The sequence below is a fragment of the Delphinapterus leucas genome, chromosome 3 (assembly GCF_059928025.1).
Source record: "Delphinapterus leucas isolate spDelLeu-1000000601 "Yukka" chromosome 3, BTC_Dleu_Yukka2, whole genome shotgun sequence".
Lineage (NCBI taxonomy): Eukaryota > Metazoa > Chordata > Mammalia > Artiodactyla > Monodontidae > Delphinapterus > Delphinapterus leucas.
The window spans coordinates 50,874,131-50,895,100 of NC_143131.1; the positions used below are offsets into that span (position 1 = coordinate 50,874,131).

At 36.3% G+C, this 20,970-nt stretch overlaps 1 protein-coding gene across 3 annotated transcripts in view; it reads left to right on the forward strand.

The window, feature by feature from the left end:
* The window catches only part of IPO11 (importin 11), a 244,936-nt gene that overhangs the window by 191,123 nt on the left and 32,843 nt on the right, over positions 1 to 20,970 (forward strand). For all 3 annotated transcript variants that reach the window (XM_022596725.3, XM_022596734.3, XM_022596744.3), the window contains one exon: positions 5,201 to 5,285. In XM_022596725.3, the coding sequence (XP_022452433.1) occupies positions 5,201 to 5,285 (85 nt within the window). The remainder of the gene's footprint in view (positions 1 to 5,200; positions 5,286 to 20,970) is intronic.

A 20,970-nucleotide genomic window follows, 5' to 3' on the forward strand; every position in this document is an offset into this window, starting at 1 on the left:
GTTTTTCTTCAGATAAATACCCAAAAGTGGAATTGCTGATTTATGTAGTAGTCCTGATTTTTGGAGGAGCCTCCATACTATTTTCCATAGTAGCTGCAGCAATTTACATTTCTACCAGTAATACACAAGGGTTCCCTTTTCTCCATAATCCTCGCCAGCATTTGTTATTTCTTGACTTTTTGAGGATAGCCATTCTAACAGGTGTGAGGTGATATCTCATTGTGTTTTTGATTTCCATCTCCCTAATGATTGGTGATGTTGAGACCTTTCATATGTCTGTTGGCCATCTGTATGTCTTATTTGGAAAAATGTCTGTGCAGATTCTCTGCCTGTTTTTTAATCAGATTCTTTGATTTTTTTGGTATTGAATTGAATTAGATTTTTATGTATTTTGGATATTAGCCCCTTATCAAATACATGATTTACAAATATTTTCTCTCATTCAGTAAGTTGCCTTTTCATTTTTTTGAATGATTTCCTTTTGGTTTAATGTAGTCCCACTTGTTTGTTTTTGTTGCCTTTGCTTTTGGAGCAGATCCAAAAAATCATCACCGAGACCAATGTCAAGGAGCTAACCACTTATGTTTTCTTCTAGGAGTTTTATTGTTTCAGGCCTTATGTTCAAGTCTTTGGTTCCTTTTGAGTTAATTTTTGTGTATGGTGTATGGTCTAGTTTCATCTTTTTTTGTGAGTTTCTTTATGTTTGTATTTTAGTTAGTAGAGTTCTTATTTTATTAAACCAGGAAAATATATTAATGACACCTGTAATTTGCTTTCTGCTTGTCTTTGGTTAGAGTGGCTTCCCTTTTTTTCCTTAAATTATGCATTGTTTTTAGGCACAAAGGGAGATGAGATTGACAACCTATTGCCAAAATTTGGGAAGTAATAAGGAAGAAAGGATTTAGCCAGCATTTCAGGAAGCTTAGAGGCACTAAAATTTATTTGAAAAAGACTCATAAATTGTGTTTTTTATAGTTAGAGAGTATAAAACATATCAGCCATCAAGGATATAGCTTTTTTTTTAAACAAAAATAAAATTTAGGCTTATATAAGCATCTTTCTCCCTTCACTTGATGCATTAACCCACCAGATAGCTCTTCAAAATGGAATAGAGGATATCAGAAGAAGCCTTGGTTCCTTGACTCTAAATTATCCCCTGTATATTATCCTAACTTATGTTGGTCTCAGTGACCTCCTTGGCGTCTCTCTCTCTCCAATTTTACCCTTTCGATCCATTCTGCTCCATGTCTTAAAATTAAAAGCCCAGTTTCTTATAAAGTTGATGGGGCAGTATTCTTTGCTGAACCTCAGTTTACATTATTAGCCTTGTCTCTTCCTCCCTAGATTCTACCTTCTTCCCCAAATGTGCCACTTTTATATACATGGCTTGACTCAACATTTCTTCTTCTTGGCATGTCACACCCTTAGCTTTGCCCTTCTTCGCAAATACCTACCTCTAAGATTCCTTTCCATGCTCTCAGGAAGAATTCATCGCATCCTTCTCTGTTCCTTTGTGGCACTTTGTCTATACTGCTAATATACAACCTTTAGTTAGTTGCTTGCTTTCAGTCTAGAGGATTTGAGACAGTGAATAAGAAAAGCTCATGCTCATTATGACTGAAAACTATTAACACAGGATTGAAGGAATTTAAACAAGGTTGAATGGCGAAACATGTGGCATCTAGATGTAAAACAGCCCTGATCTTGCTAACTACCAGGGCAAAGAGATACATTAGGAATTACCTCGTTCCTATTTTCATGTAGAGGGAAGTAGGTGTATCAAGAGAGGGAGACTGTTTCTTGGCCTGAGCCCAGAAATGAATTTTTGATAAGATATTTATTTAAAGGACTGTAAAAGGATTTTCAGCTGCAAGTAAGAGAAACCCTGAGTCAGCTGTCTTTAACAGTAAAAAAATTTGTTACCCCTTACAACAAAACAACTGCAGGTAAGAGGCTCTAGGATTAGCTACTTGTGACCTCACAGTATCTTTAAAGACCAGGTTCTTTCTACTCCATCCCCTCAACACATTAACTTCATATGCAGGCTACTTTCTCTAATCGTCAGAAAGTACTTCTAGGCATTACAGTTCATGACAATGCCAGTGCCAACCAAGTAATCTTCTTTTTCCTTATGTCTTTTTAACATCATAGGACACTTTTCTAGAAGGCATTTCATCAGACTTCCCTTCATGTCTAATTGGCTAGAATTTCTTAAACACGCTCCTGTTGAAAGCAGTCATTAACTAAAGGAATAGGATTGCCATGATTGCTTACTAAGCCACTGGCACCTGGGGCTCAGATCACCTTTTTCTGAAGCATATGGTGACATGGAAGAGGAGGGTAACCGACAAGTTCAGGGCTCTTTTAGGAAGGAGGGCGATTATGTAGGCAACCTAAGTGTCCACTGCAGAGACCAATGGAATAATGTCAGTTCTAGTTTTATTATAACCTTAAGAAATGGGTTTGGGGCTTCCCTGGTGGCGCAGTGGTTGAGAGTCCGCCTGCCGATGCAGGGGACACGGTTTCATGCCCCGGTCTGGGAGGATCCCACATGCCGCGGAGCGGCTGGGCCTGTGAGCCATGGCCGCTGAGCCTCCGTGTCCGGAGCCTGTGCTCCGCAATGGGAGAGGCCACAACAGTGAGAGGCCCGCGTACCGCAAAAAAAAAAGAAGTGGGTTTGTATAGATTAAATGAAAGGTGTACCTTTAAACCAGAAATAATTTAAAAGATTTCATGTTGCATGCTAACACTGTTGGTTGTGTTTGGCTGGTTGGAGTTTCTTGTTGGGAAAGATTCCGAGTTAGCAGACTAGAGTGCCTGGATGTATTCAGTGGATGAGAGTAGGATGTGAGGGGTGGCTGCCCATGCTCACATGTTAATTGTCCCTATTTTAAACTGTTGTTATTATTATTTTATTACTATTACTACATTCACAGCGCACACATTTTAGCTTACTAGAATTCTATTAATTCTCCCCATGCTTTTTATGTAAAACATGATTCCCTATCTTTAATCTTTGTCAACAAAATGAGATTTGACATCTATTTATATATGTATGTATGTATGTATGTATTTATTTATTTATTTATGGATTTTGTCGGGTCTTAGTTGCAGCACGGGAGTGCTTCATTGCGGCACGTGGGCTCCTCTCTCGTTGTGGTGCCTGGGCTCCAGAGCACGCAGCTCAGTAGTTGTGGTGCACGGGCTCTCTAGTTGTGGCACACGGGCACTCGGGCTTCGTTGGATCTTACTACCCCGACCAGGGATCGAACCCACGTCCCCTGCCTTGGAAGGCAGGTTCTTAATCATTGGACCACCAGGGAAGTCCCCAAGATTTGACTTTTAATTGGAGATTTTCTTGCAGCAGAGAATTTCAGCTTTGGGCTTTTCAGTTCAATTTTTTTTGTTGTTTTTCTCCACTTTCTACCTTTCAGAGACCCAAATGAATGCAATTTGCAGAATTGCAAAGTAAAAATATCCTGCTCTTTGGGGAAAAAGTGTGTATATTTATATCCAGAATATACTTTATTATTAGTGTGATAAATCTTTTAACTTAGGGAAGGAAGAACAGAGAGTTTTTTACTATACAGTAAGTTGACAGATTTTGGGATGTAGTGAAAGGATTTGATGCAGTACAAACCATACTTCCATGGAGATCCAGATCTATTGCAGTTAAAATTCAAGTCTGCAGCAGACTTAAAACAGCTTAAGTGAAGGAACTCCATCTTACTTCAGTTCTAAAATGCAAACTGGGATCTAGACTTTTTCTAAACATTTTACTTTATTAAATTAAATACCTTTTAGGTTGAGATAATAATGTCATAATTTTCCAACTTTGTGCCAGAGTTCCTTGGCCAGCTAGTTGTGCTGTATCATTTTATAGTTGACCTTGAACAACTCGGGGATTGGGGTACCCACCCTCTTTGAATTTGAAAACCCAAGTATACCTGATAGTTGGCCATCATACCCACAGTTCCTCTGGTTCCACGTCCTTGGATTCAACCATCGAGGGATCATGTAGTACTGTAGTATTTACTGTAGAAAAAAATCTGCGTATAACTGGACCCCTGCAGTTCAAACCCATGTTGTTGAAGAGTCAACTTGTATATCATGGTGAACGAAAGCATTGCAGTTCCAAGAGGTTAAAGCCATGAAGTGAGTTAGCGATTGAGCTCTTGCTGTTTTTCAGGGCTTTGGATTTCCAGTTTAAGGTTCTTACTGTTTGATCCCACCAGGTGTACTGACTCATCAGAGACAGTTGTTCCAAAAATTATTTTTTTAATGGTGGGGGATTAAGGATAAAAGGACATTCATGTCCCCTGCAGGAGTGAACCTGATCAGGTTTCTGGTGTCAGCGCTTGTCTTTAACCCTGAATCAAAAGTTATTTACACGGCTGAGTTAGGACGTGTCCTTCTCCTGTACTTGCCACAAAACATAAGAGAAACCAAGCTTTCTTTGCCACAGTTTATTGGTTAAGAACCTATGACTCTGATAAATTACTGAATTCTATTCTAAATTAGGAACAGTGACATTTGTTCTATCAACTTGATTCATTAGACAATATTCATATCTTGTCTCCCTGGAACCAATGTTGACTGAATAGGAAGCTGTATTTCTATTATCTCTGCTAATGGTGAAGAGCAGTAGTGCAGATAATCAAAATAAAATGATTTATAACTGTCCTGCTGGTACAAGTGCTATCAGGGACAGGTTCCTCATTAGCATAGTAATGTAATTTGGAGCACAAAGTAGATTGTTACATAATTAATAATTAATGTTATAATGATGTTACTGTTTAAATTACTGTTACTGTTATGAAACATAAATAATTAGACATGAAGATTAGTGGAAAAGAAGTATTAATTTTAAGTGTTTGTAAGTATTTTTTTTAGTATCATTTTTTAGAAAGATATAAAAGGTATACCTTGCTTTGTCAAGTGATTTATGGTTCAAAAGTTGCCTATAAATAAATTTATTACCTAAATACTGAAACAAAATGCTCTAAATTTTTTTTGGTGTGACCCTTTTAAAAGTGAGATATCTTTTCGTAATTAAACTTTTTAATTATACATCTAATTTATCTAGCTATTCCTCACATATTGGTACATAGAAGCATTATTGTTCTCAGTATTTTGAGGTTTGTTTTTAGTATATTATAGACTTTTTTATTTATTTAAAACATTTTTTTAAAAACTGCAGCTGTATGTTAATGTCTCATCTTGAAGAACCGAAAGTAACAGAAGATGAAGAGCCACCCACAGAACAGGATAAGAGGAAAAAGATGGTAAGTTACAAAAGTAGCTTCTAAAATCCAGGAAAACCATATATTGTCATTATATTCTGGAGGTTTCAAAATATGTGGTGGTCCATTCTTCCTTCCTTCCTTCCTTTCTTCCGTCCATCCATCTATCCATTCACCCATTCGCCTGACCCTGTTGCAGAATTAATGTAACATAACTGAGTTTTGAAATTTGGGGTATACTCCTAAAACAGATAAATTGCATTCATAGTACAGGAAGTTGAGTTTAACTTTTGATCTGAAATAATTCTTTCTTGTCTTAGCAGAGGGTTTACTCCTTTACTTACAGGAACCATGTGACCCTCAAACCTTATTTAAATTGTAATGCTAATTCTTCTGTTTTGAGAGTTATTGAAATTTCTTTATTCCCTATTTCATGGATCTTATAATGATTTTTTTCTGAAATACATTACAAGCCTTTATAAGAATGCCTTTAAATTAACTGCTAAATTGTTTTGAAAACCATAACTCTCACTACAGGAGTCTGATAAGAAAAAGGAACCAAAAATAGGAAACATCTAAAATATCTTATCTCTAAAATTATTTATAATCATAAATTTTTAAATACTTTGACACGTGAATATAAAATAGTTACATAAATAAACTTTTTCTCCTTTTTTTCTTGGAATCTGCTCTAGTCTCCTGACCTCACCAGTTATTAATGTCATTGTACTTTCTGTCCTCATTCGCAATTGAGAACAACAACACTCTCTACCTCAAAAATAGAATAAATAAATTAATATATAAAATGGTCATGAGATAGATAATGCTGAACACCTAATAATTACTTGGTAAGTGTTGGCTATCATTAGTCTACTCATGATATTCACTCCTTGAATTATCCCACATTAATCCTCAAGGGCTTCATCCTAGGTGTACAGCTAATACTGCATGGCTCTGACAGCCTTCTTTTAAACTGTGTTTGAGTTTAATCCATTTTACTTTGTTTTATTGCTAGATGTCATTTCCCTAGCACTAGTGTAGAGGAAAGGACAATATCCAAGAGTTCATAAAACCTGAATTCTAGTCCTGTTTGTGTTGTTAATTATGACCTTGAGGAAGTCACCTTGTCTCTTGAGAATCATTTCCTCATCTGAGAAATGAGGGGGAAATTGGATTAGCAAATTCCAAGGCCTATGAGCTAAAAAATTATTTGATTTTTTTTTTAAAGCTCTTAATACCATTCCTTTCTTTCCCCACTATCTGTGTCCTAGTGAAGTTTTCAATTGTGAATATATCTCTGGAAATATTTCTCCCATGAAATGAGACTGCTAAGCAGTATCCTAAATACATGCAAAATGTATTTTCTTCACTTAGAATAATGATAATCTTTTGGTAGAACATAACAATTTGTCTTTTCCCCTCTACTTTTAAGCCTTGAATATATCATTGGTGTTATAGAAAAATACGATAACATTTTTCTTAATAATGTTCTGAACTTATAAATGAATAATAGGTATTCTGCTTCCTTTCAGATCAGCTTTTTGTATACTTAGTAACACGGTTAGTCTGGTAGATCTGCCCTTTGCAAATTGATCTACCCAGGTCTATTCTTCATTACATATAGAATCCTTAGTAACATCATAGAGTAGTAATTTTAATTCTAACTTTATTTTGAAGGTAAGTGTAGTACTATCTCAGAGAGCAGTGTAAGAACATAGTTTTCGAAATAACCCTTAAAGTTCTTTGATTTAGTTTTGTGATCCTAAATTTTATTTGAGCACTCATTATTTTATCATTATTCTATTTTAGGTAGTATTGATTTATAGAAAAACTTTTATTGTTTAAAGTGGCTGATTTTATTTGAAATTAGTTGTCACAGTAGCTATTTGATGTAGATTTATATTGTCATCTCTATTAAGATTTCCAGTGCCTTAGCCATAAGGCTTTTAGTCTTATGCTGATAAATACCACAGTGTTTATGATTAATGCTGAGATTACGTATCTTAGCCTTGAATAAATATAATTGTGAATACAGTGCTAATTTTTCAGTAACTTTTCAGTAACAAACAAGATTAGTTTCACTGTATCTTCAGGGTTACAAGAATGAATTATGTACTTTCTTTCTGTAATTATATCATCATTCTTGTACTGTGATGTCTTTAACATTAGAAATTATTTGAGAATTATCTAAATGTGTCTTGGTTGTAGTTTCAAAGGGAAGTGTTTGCTGGTAGAGGATTATGAATTATTATTCAAAAGAAAAACCAATCTAGCATCAAAGAGTTTTTTCATTTTAAAATGAAATTTTTTATTTACTTGGAAGAAAAAGTGTAGCTGCTTGATTCCAGGATTACATAGTTGAAAGTCTGATTTACTGACTGTCATTGTTGTCTTAAAGTAGTCCCTAAAATGTGGCGTCTTCATTTCAGTAGCTGCTTTGGTAGAGTGAAGCAGCAGTGATTATAATTTAGAAAGGTGGATGATTAGTATTATATCAAATGTGCCAAATGATTTTCCATAAGTTTATGAGAATTCTCTGTATTTCATCTTAAATAAGGATGAAATTTCTGTTCAGGAAAGCTATTAAGCGGTCCAGACTTTTGATCGTGTGCTTTTTTATCCAGCTCTTCTCTGTTCTGTTTGGGGGGAACTAATTCTGAGAAGATTGAACGTGGCTTAAGCATTACACTTCATTTCTAAGTTTCCTCTCAGTCCAGTATACTCCAGTAGTAGAATGGTAATTTCATGACCTCTTCTATAAAGAATTTAGCTAATACCTTAACATTTTAAGATCCTTATAATTTCTTTTTTTGTGAAATGTGACATACTAGGCATTTATAGGTTGAAACTTCTCAAATTTAAGTTTTTGAGCATATTAATGCTTTCTGGCAATGTTTTGGTACCTGCTAAGAAAGCATTATTAATGAAACATTTGATATAATAAGTAAAGCTGTGTTGATCATGCTTTCCTGTTAAAGTTTAAGCCCTAGAAATATTTTGATAATCTGTTTCTGTAAATAATAATCTAGTTTTATACATACTTAAGAGATGCTTTAATTGATAATGGGGTATAAATAAGTTGAACATTATTAAAACTACACTAGCTTCTCATTCACTTGTGCTAGTAGAAGCAGTAGCACAAATAAAGGTCTATCTAAACATCATTCATATGGTCTTCTGCTTTTGCTGTAGCACAGCTAAGCAAATTGATGATATGTTAGGTTGGGTTGCATTTTATTTGATAAATTCATGACCAGATCCTAAGTCTTGTGGCAAATATAATAAAGCCTGAGCATGCCTTGCATTTTGCCTTCAAGTGAGTATTGTCTCCTGTGCTACTATTGCCAAATACAGCGCTGGGTCAGGGAGGGACAAGTGCTGCATTGTGGGAGTGGAACTTGTCTGAAAATCATACCCTTCAGGTACCTGATATTTCTCTTTCTGAGAGCAGATAGATGGCCTCTTCCTCCACTTCTGCCTCTGTTTCCCTCCCTCTTCTCCTTCTCCCTTCAGCTTCCTTCCTTCTCATCAACTCTCCCTGAAAACTTATTTGCGTAACTATGAAATACAGCAGGTTTCCTCAGACTTTTACTTACATTTGGAATATAGAATACATTGTTGGAGGGAAAGTTACCTTATTATCAGTTGCAAATATTCCACAATGTTGTTTTGTAAATTTTTAGTTCAAATATAATGTCAGCAGCGTGCACTATAGTGGTGGTTTGGGATGGAACATTGTAAACTCTCCCTGAACAGGTTTTTCTTTAGGTTGTTACATAATATTTATTTATTTAAAAAATATCTTTATTGGAGTATAATTGCTTTACAATGGTGTCTTAGTTTCTGCTTTATAACAAAGTGAATCAGCTATACATATACATATATCCCCATATCCCCTCCCTCTTGTGTCTCCCTCCCACCCTCCCTATTCCACCCCTCGGTCACAAAGGACCGAGCTGATCTCCCTGTGCTATGTGGCTGCTTCCCACTAGCTATCTGTTTTACGTTTGGTAGTATATATAAGTCCATGCCACTCTCTCACTTCGTCCCAGCTTACCCTTCCCCCTCCCCGTGTCCTCAAGTCCATTCTCTACGTCTGCGTCTTTATTCCTGTCCTGCCCCTAGGCCTGAACAGTTTTGATCACTGAGAACCAGTAAGATTATTCTTTTGCCTGTTCCCATTTACCTCTAAAAAACTCAGCAGAACTAGTAGAAAGACAAAATTGTATTTGTCACTAATAAGGTACTGTCTTCTTCTTAATTCAATATCAGTATTTTGAAATGCATGTTAAAAAGACATTTTTATTTTACAAATAATATGAGATTAATCCATTATCTTATTATTGGTGGTTTCTGAACTGCCTTTTGAGAATCCTTACCCTATAACATTGAGTAATCAAGGTAAATTATACAATTGTTGAAAATACTCTTTAGTATTCAACTTGCATGAAATGTCACTCTGGTTATGAATTTAGAGCTTTTCGCTTTTCCTCAACTCCCCCAGTTCTGTTACATTTTTCCCCTCTATTTCTCATGCTAAATCTTGAACTTATCCTAATTTGGAACTGATCTCATCCAAAATCCTGAACTCTGACATTTCTCTCTCATCACAACCTCTTCTTCTTCCTCACTAACTATTCCTTTTCTCCTGGTAAGTCTGTTTTGTACCTTTATCTGGAGCCCCATAATTCGTCCTTGTTTTCATAATCACTTTCCCAGCTTTTAACCTAGATTTCCTTGTTTTTCTGCTGTTTTTAACTTTGGACAAACCATATCCTTTGCCTCCCTGCTTTAGACCTACTACATTTCTGGGCCTGGGAATCAAGCATACATATTTCTTTAAAGGGGCACATATTATTCTGATGTACAACCAGGGTTGAGAACCACTGCAATAAGAATTTAACTCCTTGTTAATCTTTACAGACCTCTGTAATGTGACTCCAGCCAACCTTTTGAGGCTTGTCTTCCTTTTTCCCCATGCTGTCTCCTAAACCAAATAACTTATCTCCGTTCATATCTATGTTTTCTTGTCTCTGTTATGGAGTTCATACTAGTCCTTCCATCTGGAGTAGCCCCTTTATCTTCCTTCTCTCCACTCAGCTTACTCTTTTGCCATTTTTCTCATGAGGTACTCTCTCTTCTCACTGATCACCTTTCCTACCCATACCCAGTTACAGAAATGATCTTGCCCTCTGCTAGACTTACATAGCAACTTTTCTGTATGTTTTGACTGCCTTTACCACCTGCATTTTAAAAAAGACATTGGAGATCAGAATACAAAGGATAATGATCCCTGAGAAACAAAAAACAAACACTGTGAGCCCGCTGATTGCCACATATTACTGCCTTCAGTTTCCAGGGAGTGGCCTAGGGAGCCCAGTGGTCTCTCTGATTTGAGGAGAGGAAGCTGGAAATCTGAAGACACCAGAGTGGCTCAGGTTACCAGAGAAGAGGAAGCTGCTCACATAGAATTTTGGGAATCTTCATTGGGTCCCCTCTCAGTCTTCACCTGAGTACTGATTAGCACATACAAGTGCAGAAGTTACCCAAGTCCAGAGAAAGAACCTCCAGAATGGATTGTTACGAGAACAATACTCAGAGCTGACACAGAGCAGGGAGTAGTCCCTCATGTCAGAGTGGAAATCTCAGAATTCACAGAGTATTAGGTAGAGGACTCAGAATTGTATTACCTCGGCAGTGGAGCAAAATTAGCCCTAGATTAGGTATTGCTCTGTTCCTGCCAAACAAAGCTTAAAAGCAAAATCCGACCTACCTAAGGAGACAAAGGACCTGTACTCCAAAAACTATAAGACCCTGGTGAAAGAAATAAAAAATGACACAAACAAATGGAAAGATTTACTGTGTTCTTGGACTGGAAGAATCTATATTGTCAAAATGACTATACTACCCAAGACAATCTGCAGATTCATTGCAATTTCTATCAAATTACCAATTGCATTTTTCACAGAGTAGAAAAAAATGTTTTTTAATTTGTATGGAAACACAAAAGACCCTTAATAGCTAAAGTAATCTTTTTTTAAAAAAATTTATTTATTTGTTTATTTTTGGCTGTGTTGGGTCTTCGTTTCTGTGCACGGGCTTTCTCTAGTTGTGGCAAGCGGGGGCCACTCCTCGCGGTGCGCAGGCCTCACTGTCGCGGCCTCTCTTGCTGCGGAGCACAGGCTCCAGACGCGCAGGCTCAGTAGTTGTGGCTCACGGGCCCAGTTGCTCCACGGCATGTGGGATCCTCCCAGACACGGCTCGAACCCGTGTCCCCTGCATTGGCAGGCGGATTCTCAACCACTGCGCCACCAGGGAAGCCCCTAAAGCAATCTTGAGAAAGAAAAACACAGCTGAGGGAGTCAGGCTCCCTGACTTCAGACTGTACTACAAAACTACAGTAATCAAAACAGTATATCATTGCCACAAAAACAGAAATATAGATCAATGGAACAGGATAGAAAGCCCAGAGATAAACCCACACACCTATGGTCAATTAATCTATGACAAAGGAGGCAAGAATATACAATGGAGAAAGACAAGTCTCTTCATTAAGTGGTGCTGGGAAAACCGGACAGCTACATGTAAAAGAATGAAATTGGGGCTTCCCTCGTGGCACAGTGGTTAAGAATCCACCTGCCAGTTCAGGGGACACAGGTTCGAGCCCGGGTTTGGGAAGATCCCACATGCTGCAGAGCAACTAAGTCCGTGAGCCACAACTACTGAGCCCATGTGCCACAACTACTGAAGCCAACGCACCTAGAGCCTGTGCTCTGCAACAAGAGAAGCCACCACACTGCGACGAAGAGTAGCCCCCACTCACCACAACTAGAGAAAGCCTGTATGCAGCAACGAAGACCCAGTGCAGCCAAAAATTAATAAATAAAATTAATAAATTTTAAAAAAAGAATGAAATTAGAACAATCTCCAACACCACACACAAAAATAAACTCAAAATGGATCAAAGACCTAAATGTAAGACTGGATACTATAAAACTCCCAGAGGAAAACATAGGCAGAACACTCTGACATAAAACACAGCAATATCTTTTTGGATCCACCTCCTAGCGTAATGGAAAAAGACACGTTATATAGAGAGGGAAAGAGATAAGGCCAGTGGCAAACTTGTCATTGGAAACAGTGCAGGCAAGCCAGTAGCAGAGCAGCATTTTTAGAGTATTGAAAGAAAAAAATCGTTTCTCTTATTTTCACATTACTAAAATAATCTTTTGATACAACTTTTTACTACTGAAAATAAAAATTGTTTTATTTAATCCCTGCTTAATTTGCGAAGTTTTCAAATTTTATTTTGATAACAATGAAAGATGTCCCGTTTTCTCATTTTTCTTTATTCAACAAGAATATGAAATATTTACAGGCTGTTTATGTAACCTATAATAGTATCATAGATGGCCCCTGAAAATCTATTATACTAATTGTCAGATTTTTCTCATTTATCATACTACTGGATATTCTTTATGCTACTGCTTGATTGAAACTATAGAAGTATAGGCTTGAATGCTTTTTAATCATTAACATAGAAATACTCACATTTGTTACTTTATGGCCTGCCATCTGATTCTTTTTTTTCCCTTCAGAATTGCTGAGATGTTTTTATTTTTCCCTTCAGCCTTTGATACATAGTGATCTATAAAGTCTGTAGATAGATAATAGGAAAAAGCCGTTCAGAAGCTGGTTTGTTAACAAGAAAATCAGATCTAAATTGTTCATTATGAATGTTTTTATTGATATCTAATTTTAAAAAACATTATAAATAGGTAAAATTTGTCTTTGTTCCTCTGCCTCCTAGAAAGCTTTAAAACTCAATTCTTAAACTTTAATATTAAAGAACAGTTTGAAAAATAATGACTATAAATGATTGCTTCTGATTTTGCAAGTAAAGCAGTTGTACTGGTTAAATTTTTATATTACTTGCTTGCTGCCACTTATTTTTGGTTGTCACTTAACATATTTTCACCATTCTGATTCTCTTAAGGCCCAATTTATTAAAATTGTGTGTAAACCCTCCCAGTTCACCATTCTCTTAAAAGTAGTTCTCTGTTGACTCTTAGTCAGGTACCAAATAATTCTACCTGCTGCAGTTACACAACTGCTTCTCTTGACCTCCACACAGTGGCAATAGAGTAGCATCTTCAAAATGAGCTATTTTTCTTTTGTATTCATTCCATATGCATTTTTGAATGCTCACCATGTACAAAGCATTGATCTTTATAATCAGTATTTTCTCTGCTAGCATGTTTATCTACCCACAGAACCTATTTTCTTGTGTATGTTGGTAAATAATACATACATATTCTTTAAAAATATTCAATGCCATTAGCTTATTACAAAGCCAGTTTCTTAAAATGGGAGGATCTACTTGTTTTTATCTATGCTTTGCTTAGATTCTACCTATAAGTTTGACTGACTGCTATATTGCTGTTAATATATCCTTATCTTCATTTCTAGGTGATGCTAAAATGTAAAAAAGGTTATCCTAGGTATATTATATACCTAAGGCCAGCTATATAAAAAATACTAAATATTTCAAAGTTGGATTGAACAAAACTTTCTGTACCAAGTGAGACTTCAAAATCAATGTTAAACTTACCCCATATCTTGAAATATGCTATTGCAGTGGTTAATTCAGCTCTTACAAACTGTGGAATTGCAAGTAACATTAAACCATCCAAGAGGATAGGAAGTAATGAATTGAATAATCCAACTGAGATGTAACAAAGGCACAAATTGATAACCAGGCATCCTCCTGAGATAGCAGTTTTTCCCTGTGATGGAGCTAAAATGTTAATCAAAAAATAGTCTGAGATCAAGAGGTTAAGATCTTTCACAGTAGGCTACATCATAGTAATCAAAAGACACTAGAAAAGAAAATTCTATTGAAAATGCTCTTGTAACTAAATAAAGTGATGGCTTCTAAGTTTTTGCTTTTAGTTGAGATCTCAGATTAATTCCCTGCTGACATCAGTATTGTTCTTGAGTATTAAAAAAATAGGCAGCCTCTCATTATTCATTGTTTACTTGAATTGTTACTGAAAACTTTAATCAGGAAGAGTTCAGTAATTTGCCACTGTTCACTTGGAAACTTTGGCAATGTGGTATTGACTCAATAAATAAAGTCTTCATATTTTTAGATGAAGAATATGACCTGGTTTGGGAGAACTTAGGTAACATTACAGTGAACTTTAGACTGTCTTCTTGATGGGTTTTCCTACTCTATTCCTGCTTTCCTCTTCTGCTTCTTTCTTTTTCTCAATAAATTATCAGTATGCTAATTGTGTTTTTATAAGGAGCCTATCTTTTGAGGAAAGGGAAATTTAAGAAGCCTTTTCAAAGAATTGTTCTACGTAAGGAAGTTCCTATTTTGAAGACTTTTTTTAAATTATAAAAGTAACCTATACTAATTTTAAAAATCACAAAATCATTGTATGATGTGGAATACCCTTTCCCCAAGGCAACCTTTACTAACATTATATGTATCTTTCCAAACATTTAGTTCACATATATAAACATCTGTATGTAGTTCACAAATTAGAAACACTATACATTCTATTTTGCTGCTTGATTTCTCTTAAATGTAGTAAATGCATGAGCATATTTCCTGTACATAAATTTAGATTGGCATTATTTCTTCTAATAGCTGCACACAATGACATTCCATTGAATGGATCTCCATCCCATGCATCTCTTGTGCAGCAGTTCTCAAAGTGTAGCCCACAGATAACAAGGGGTTCCCCAAACCCTTTCAACAGTATTATTGTTTCATAATAATAATAATAATGATTTCATAATAATACTAAGATATTATTTCCCTTTTCATTGTGTGAACATTTGTACTGGTGGTGCTAAAACAATGTTTTGTACCCAGTGGTGGGTATAACTGCTGGCACTTCAGCATTAATAAGGTCAGTGACAGCAAACTATACTAGCAGTCATCATATTCTCCACTACCATACACTTAGTTTTTTGTTTTTTAAAGCTCCAGTTTCATTTAAGAATGTCTTTGATGACATACTACAAATTATTTTCATATATCTCCACTCTTGAGTGCTCATCTTTTAAATATTTTCTGTGTCAAAATGGGAATATTCTCTGACAGTGGTTGGTCTTGAGGAAAAGTACCTTTGTGATTGAGTTGTGAGCTGAATTAAACCTTTTTCATGAACACTACTTGAATGTGGAAGTGGAAGAGCAGCTGAAAGATAAATATGATCATTCAGACTTGAGCATTTGGCATGCATTTTCTCGAAAGTAAGCATGTCACTTCAAGGAAAACAACTAACAATTTAAATTTATGTGCCCAGTGGTGGTACATGAGTTGTCCTGTACCCTGGAAAATATGATAGTTAGAAAGCGGTAATTTGTTGTTTAATGTACTTTCTCTAATTATGAGTGAGGCTGAGCCTTTTTCAGATGCTTGTAGCTCATTTATATCCCTTTGTTTGATGAATGACTTGTTTATATTTTTCTATTAGAAATTTTATTTGTTTTTTTGCTTTTAAATAAGAGTTTTCTGACAGATTATGTTTCCCAAGAATGGTCATAATAATATCTCCCATTCCGTATGCCATTCTTAAAATGTGACTTTGACATTCTTCCCCATTAAGATGTTAGGCCTGTATTTCCTTTTGTTGAAACTGGTCAGGCTTGCTGGTGCTTTATGACTTCTGAGTCTAGATCATTAGATATAGCTTCTACCTTGTTCCCTAGGGACACTTATTTTTGGAAGCCAGTTGCCATGCTGTAAGGAAACCCAAGCATCCACAAGGAGAACATAGGTCTTATTTTCCCCAGCAGAAGTCCCAGAGAACAACCAGCATTAACTGCTAGACACATGAGTGAGTGACTCTTCAGGTGGTTCCAACTCCAAGACAGCTTCACTGACTCCATTAACATTAAAAAATAGTTGTTATTTTATGCCACCTAGTTTGGACTAGTTTGTTAGGTGACAGTCAGTAACCTGAACAAGCTGTTTATAGATTAAAGAAATCAGCCCTTAATTCTCATCTTTGTTTCTATCTACCTACCTATCTATCTATCTATCTGTCTGTCTATATATCTATCTAAAACTAGGAACAAAGTTAGGTTTATTAGCTTGTTACTACAAGGGAGAATGTACACATTGGGAGCTGGAGTTTAGTTACAGAATGGTCTTGTCAAGGATTGGTTAGAATTTGTAAGCCAGTCAGTTTGCTGGGTCAGTCATTGGTCTTACCTTTAACACGAGTTCAATGCAGTTACCATGGGATCAGTTGTCAGTTTTCTTGTCTTGGAATACGTGGATCTAAATGAGCTGTGGTAAAATAGTATGGGTTTAGATTGCTTGTCTTGCATGTCATGGTTTAGGATAGTTTTTCTGTTTTGTGAGTCCTGGGTACAGTTTTGCAAATTGTCTCTGCTTCAGTTCTCAGATTCCCCCTCACAACTATCCGTGAGGCTTTTTTTTCTTTTCACTTCATTTGACCCTCTTTCTGAAAGATGAAGTGCTATCTTCTGAGGACATGATCAATCCAGATCTGCATTGCTCTTTGAGAGATCATCACTGTATATTGAGTTTTCCGTGGTAGTTGTTTTCATCTCTTTAATTTGACAGCATTTTTTTGGCTTTTGACTTTGTTTTCAAACTCTTCTTTTGTTGTGTATGGTTTTATGGAGTGATTGGAATGGCTACCCACTCTTAAGAAATCATTTCTTGTGTTTTTATGGGCTTACTTCATTTAAATCTTTAACTGGAAATTTTTTGATAAAGGAGTGAAGTAGAGCATCAGCTTTTTTTGTATATGTATATGTATATAAATATATAAATACATACATGCACATACATACACATATGGCTTGTGTCACAAAATTAATCAGTAGCCTGTCTTGTGTTTACTGTTTTGAAATGCCACCTTTATCAATCAGATTCTCCGTTGCCAGATTAACATGGATTTATTTCAGAACTCCAAATTGTAGTCTGTAACCCTGCCTATTTTAATTACTGTAACCTAACAATGTGTTTTAATACTCATAATGATGTTTCTAAGGATATTTTACTTGAAAATTCACCATAATATAACTTTTAAGGTAAACTGAACACTTACTAAATAATTGTTAATTACCTTGGTCTGAAGTGGGAAAGAGTTATGCTGGAAAACAGCAAAAACTGTATTGTTTGAAAGTCAGAGGCGTAAGACTGGCTATTTTGATGCTAAGAATTGCAGATTTATTTTCCTTTTAGAATATTTCTTAGATCAGTCTAATACATACATACATACATACTCCAGCTAGATCTTTTGAGCAGTGCATTGAAAGCAATTGCTTCTTTGTTATCTCACCCTAACTGTGTGATGTGAATAAAGACATAGCTTATACCAAAAGCTAGGGTGTGCTACCATGATTCAGAGTCAAATGAAGAAAATATGAGAAAGAACATGTCCATTTATATTAATTTAAAACAATAAAAATGATTTAATTCTCCTGTATAAAGTGATATGTTCACAAATAAAATATCACTTCTGATGAAAGAGGATTTGTTAACTAAAGAATTTACAAATTAAATGATACGGATTTCATTTTATCCTAGCCACTCTAATTCATTTTTACATAAACCCTAGCAAAGTGAAATGATTTAAAACAGCTTTGCACAATTTTGTACTTATTTATGTGAAGATCATATTAATAAGTCATTGGATTTTTCAGGAACTGTCACCTTGAAATAAATTACTTTAAAATAAAAACAGATATAAAAGAGGAAAGATTTTGTTCTAGAAACTATCCAGGTGTTAGTTATAACTTTCTTTTAACTTAAACGAGAATTAATTTCTTCCCCACACTTTCTTACTGAGCTGGAAGAAATGAAGAAACTGATGACTTTCTTAACCCTAGTCAAAATGGCTTTATGTCATTGTGTGAATTAAGTAGGTTTACATTTACTTTTCCATACAAACAGTAGATCCTTGTTTAATAGTGGTTCTCAACTGAGTGTAATTTTGCACCCCCCCCCACCCAGGGGACTTACAGCATTGTCTGAAAGACATTTTTTATTGTCACAAGGCCAGAGAAGTGCTACTGGCATTTAGTGGGTAGGAGCCAAGGATGCTGCTAAACATCCTGCAATACTCAGGACAAGTAATTCTTTGTTTTATTTCACTGAACTGTGGGTAGTGGCAGGAATGTCACTCAGACATTTATTTAGCTGCCTACTGTGTGTCAAAAAAAAGGTGGGTTGTAGAGGGTCTGGTATACCATATGATAAGTGTGCTAGGCAGAATAATCTCTTTCATCTTCAGGCATATCCGTGTCCTAGTTAGTCCCTGGAGCCTGTGACTATGTTGTATCATCTATGACTATGTTTTGTTACACAGCAAAGTGGAATTAAGGTTGATAATCAGCTGATCATAAGGGAGATTATCCAGGTGGGCCAAATGTAATCACAAGAGTCCTTAAAAGTGAAGAGGGAGGGCTTCCCTGGTGGCACAGTGGTTGAGAGTCCGCCTGCCGATGCAGGGGACGCGGGTTCGTGCCCCGGTCCGGGAAGATCCCACATGCCGCGGAGCGGCTGGGCCCGTGAGCCATGGCCGCTGAACCTGCGCGTCCGGAGCCTGTGCTCCATAACGGGAGAGGCCCTCGTTCCGCAAAAAAAAAAAGTGAAGGGTGAGGCAGAAGGGAGAGGGTCAGAATGATGCAGTGTCAGAAAGACTCAACCTGCTATTGCTTTGAAGATGGAGGAAGAAGCCTTCTAGATCTGGAAGAGCCAAGAAAACAGATTCTCCCCTGGAGCCTTCAGAAAGGGAGGCAGCCCTGCTGACACACCTTCATTTTAGCCCGGTGAGACTGTTCTGGCCTCCTAATATACAGAACCAGAAGGTAATAAATTTGTGGTTGATACAGCAGCCATAGAAAGCTAGGAATTTGGATTTTATTTGGTAGGGATAGGGAGCCGTTAAAGAGTTGTCATCAAAGGAGTGACCTGGTCAGATTGTGTTGTAGAAGATTGTTGTACAACCATATTCTACCACGAATTTGCTTATTCATCTGTTATGACTGCATAAATGACAGTGGACCATGAAACTTCAGATACCATTTAAATTTTGTGAATTAGGGTATAAACCCTGAATTCCAGAAATATGTCCACATTTTCATTGTTACATTTCACATTTCATGGGTAGAAGGCCTTGCTTATTAATAACTGTTTCTTCTCTTTCCTTTGAACTAAAGTTATCTGTATAGATATTTGTCTCATAATTCCTTAGCATACTTTACATATGAATTTTATAGATGTTCACTTTTTTTCTTTAAGAAAATGGCCATTATGTAATGTGACTGATTGTCAAACTATAGGCTCTCTTCTTTGTTTCCTTTGTTCATTTCCATAAGCTCCAGAACTATTAACCATACAGCCTCTCCATTAGCTCTTACCTTTTATCATTCCTGACAGGCTGCCACCTGTGGGGCCCACTGCACCAAAAATCCACAGATTTTCTTTTAACTGAACAGCTATAAGTGCATGCTATAAATGGTTTTGTCTTTTATAAACAAAATTGTGTTCCACTCAAAAAAACTATAATGCATCCTGTCAAGAGCTTCTCTAAATAAAAGGGGATCTTTTCACTTTGTCATTTTGTTGTTGTTGTTGTAAAACTCAATTATTCGGGGAAAAAAATCACTTATTGGCTATTTTACAGAATACCTATATGTTCTAACTAAGTTGCTTATCAAGCCAGTGTTTCTCATGCAAATCCTATTCTCCTTTATTTTCATTGTAGACCAGATGTATTGGGTTGGCCAAAAAGTTAATTTGGAAAAACCCGAACGAACTTTTTGGCCAACCCAATATATGTATTTTAAAAGAAATTTACCATCTGATGGCTTTTTAAAAATTTTCTCAGTAAATGAAAAAATAGAGCAGAAAACTTTTGGTAAGAAAAGGTTTGAGATTGTGCTTAGCCATACAGTTGGGGAGAGGCTTGCAATGTTATGCTTGCTAAGAGAACTTGACAGTGTTTTCCTACTCCATTCATTTCCTACGCCATTCATGTAACTACAGATTAACTGCTTCCACCCAGTGAATACCGATGCCATTGGATGTAACACATAACCAGCTAGGTTTCTTCTGACCTGGATACCTGAGAGAAATATCTTCTCTTTGCTGTCTGCCGGCACCCTCTTCACCTCCCCCATCTTCTCTCTTTATCTCCTCCCTTCATCACGCATACACACAGTGCTGCCTCATTCCAAAGGACATTTTATGCAGCAGCTTTTTACCATTTAATATAAAAATTTATCACACCACTAATTTTCCTGTTATCTTAATTCCACCCTATCCCCCAAACACGTTTTACATACAGGGTGTGGATGTAGAATGGTACAAGATGGATTCTCAGTAACTTTTCATTGAATTTAGATGCTAGTGGTAGCAAATTTCTTAAACGTATATAAATCAGCAGTTAACATGAACTGGAGATTTGGGTGACCTTTTTTTAGGAAAGATCTGGCCTGTGGTAACTAGGTGTTGATGAATTGCTTCTAAAACTCTACTAGTTTCATTTCATTATGAATTTATTCCTTGAATAAAGAACAAGCGTAATTCTCAGAGACTGGTACAGGATCATTTATGGTCTTAAATCGGATGGGTATTGTAGATATTCTGATTGTGATTACTCTGTTTTATGTAAACAAAGTAAATGTTGATAGGCTTGGTTCTCTGAGACTTAAATAAACTCCAACA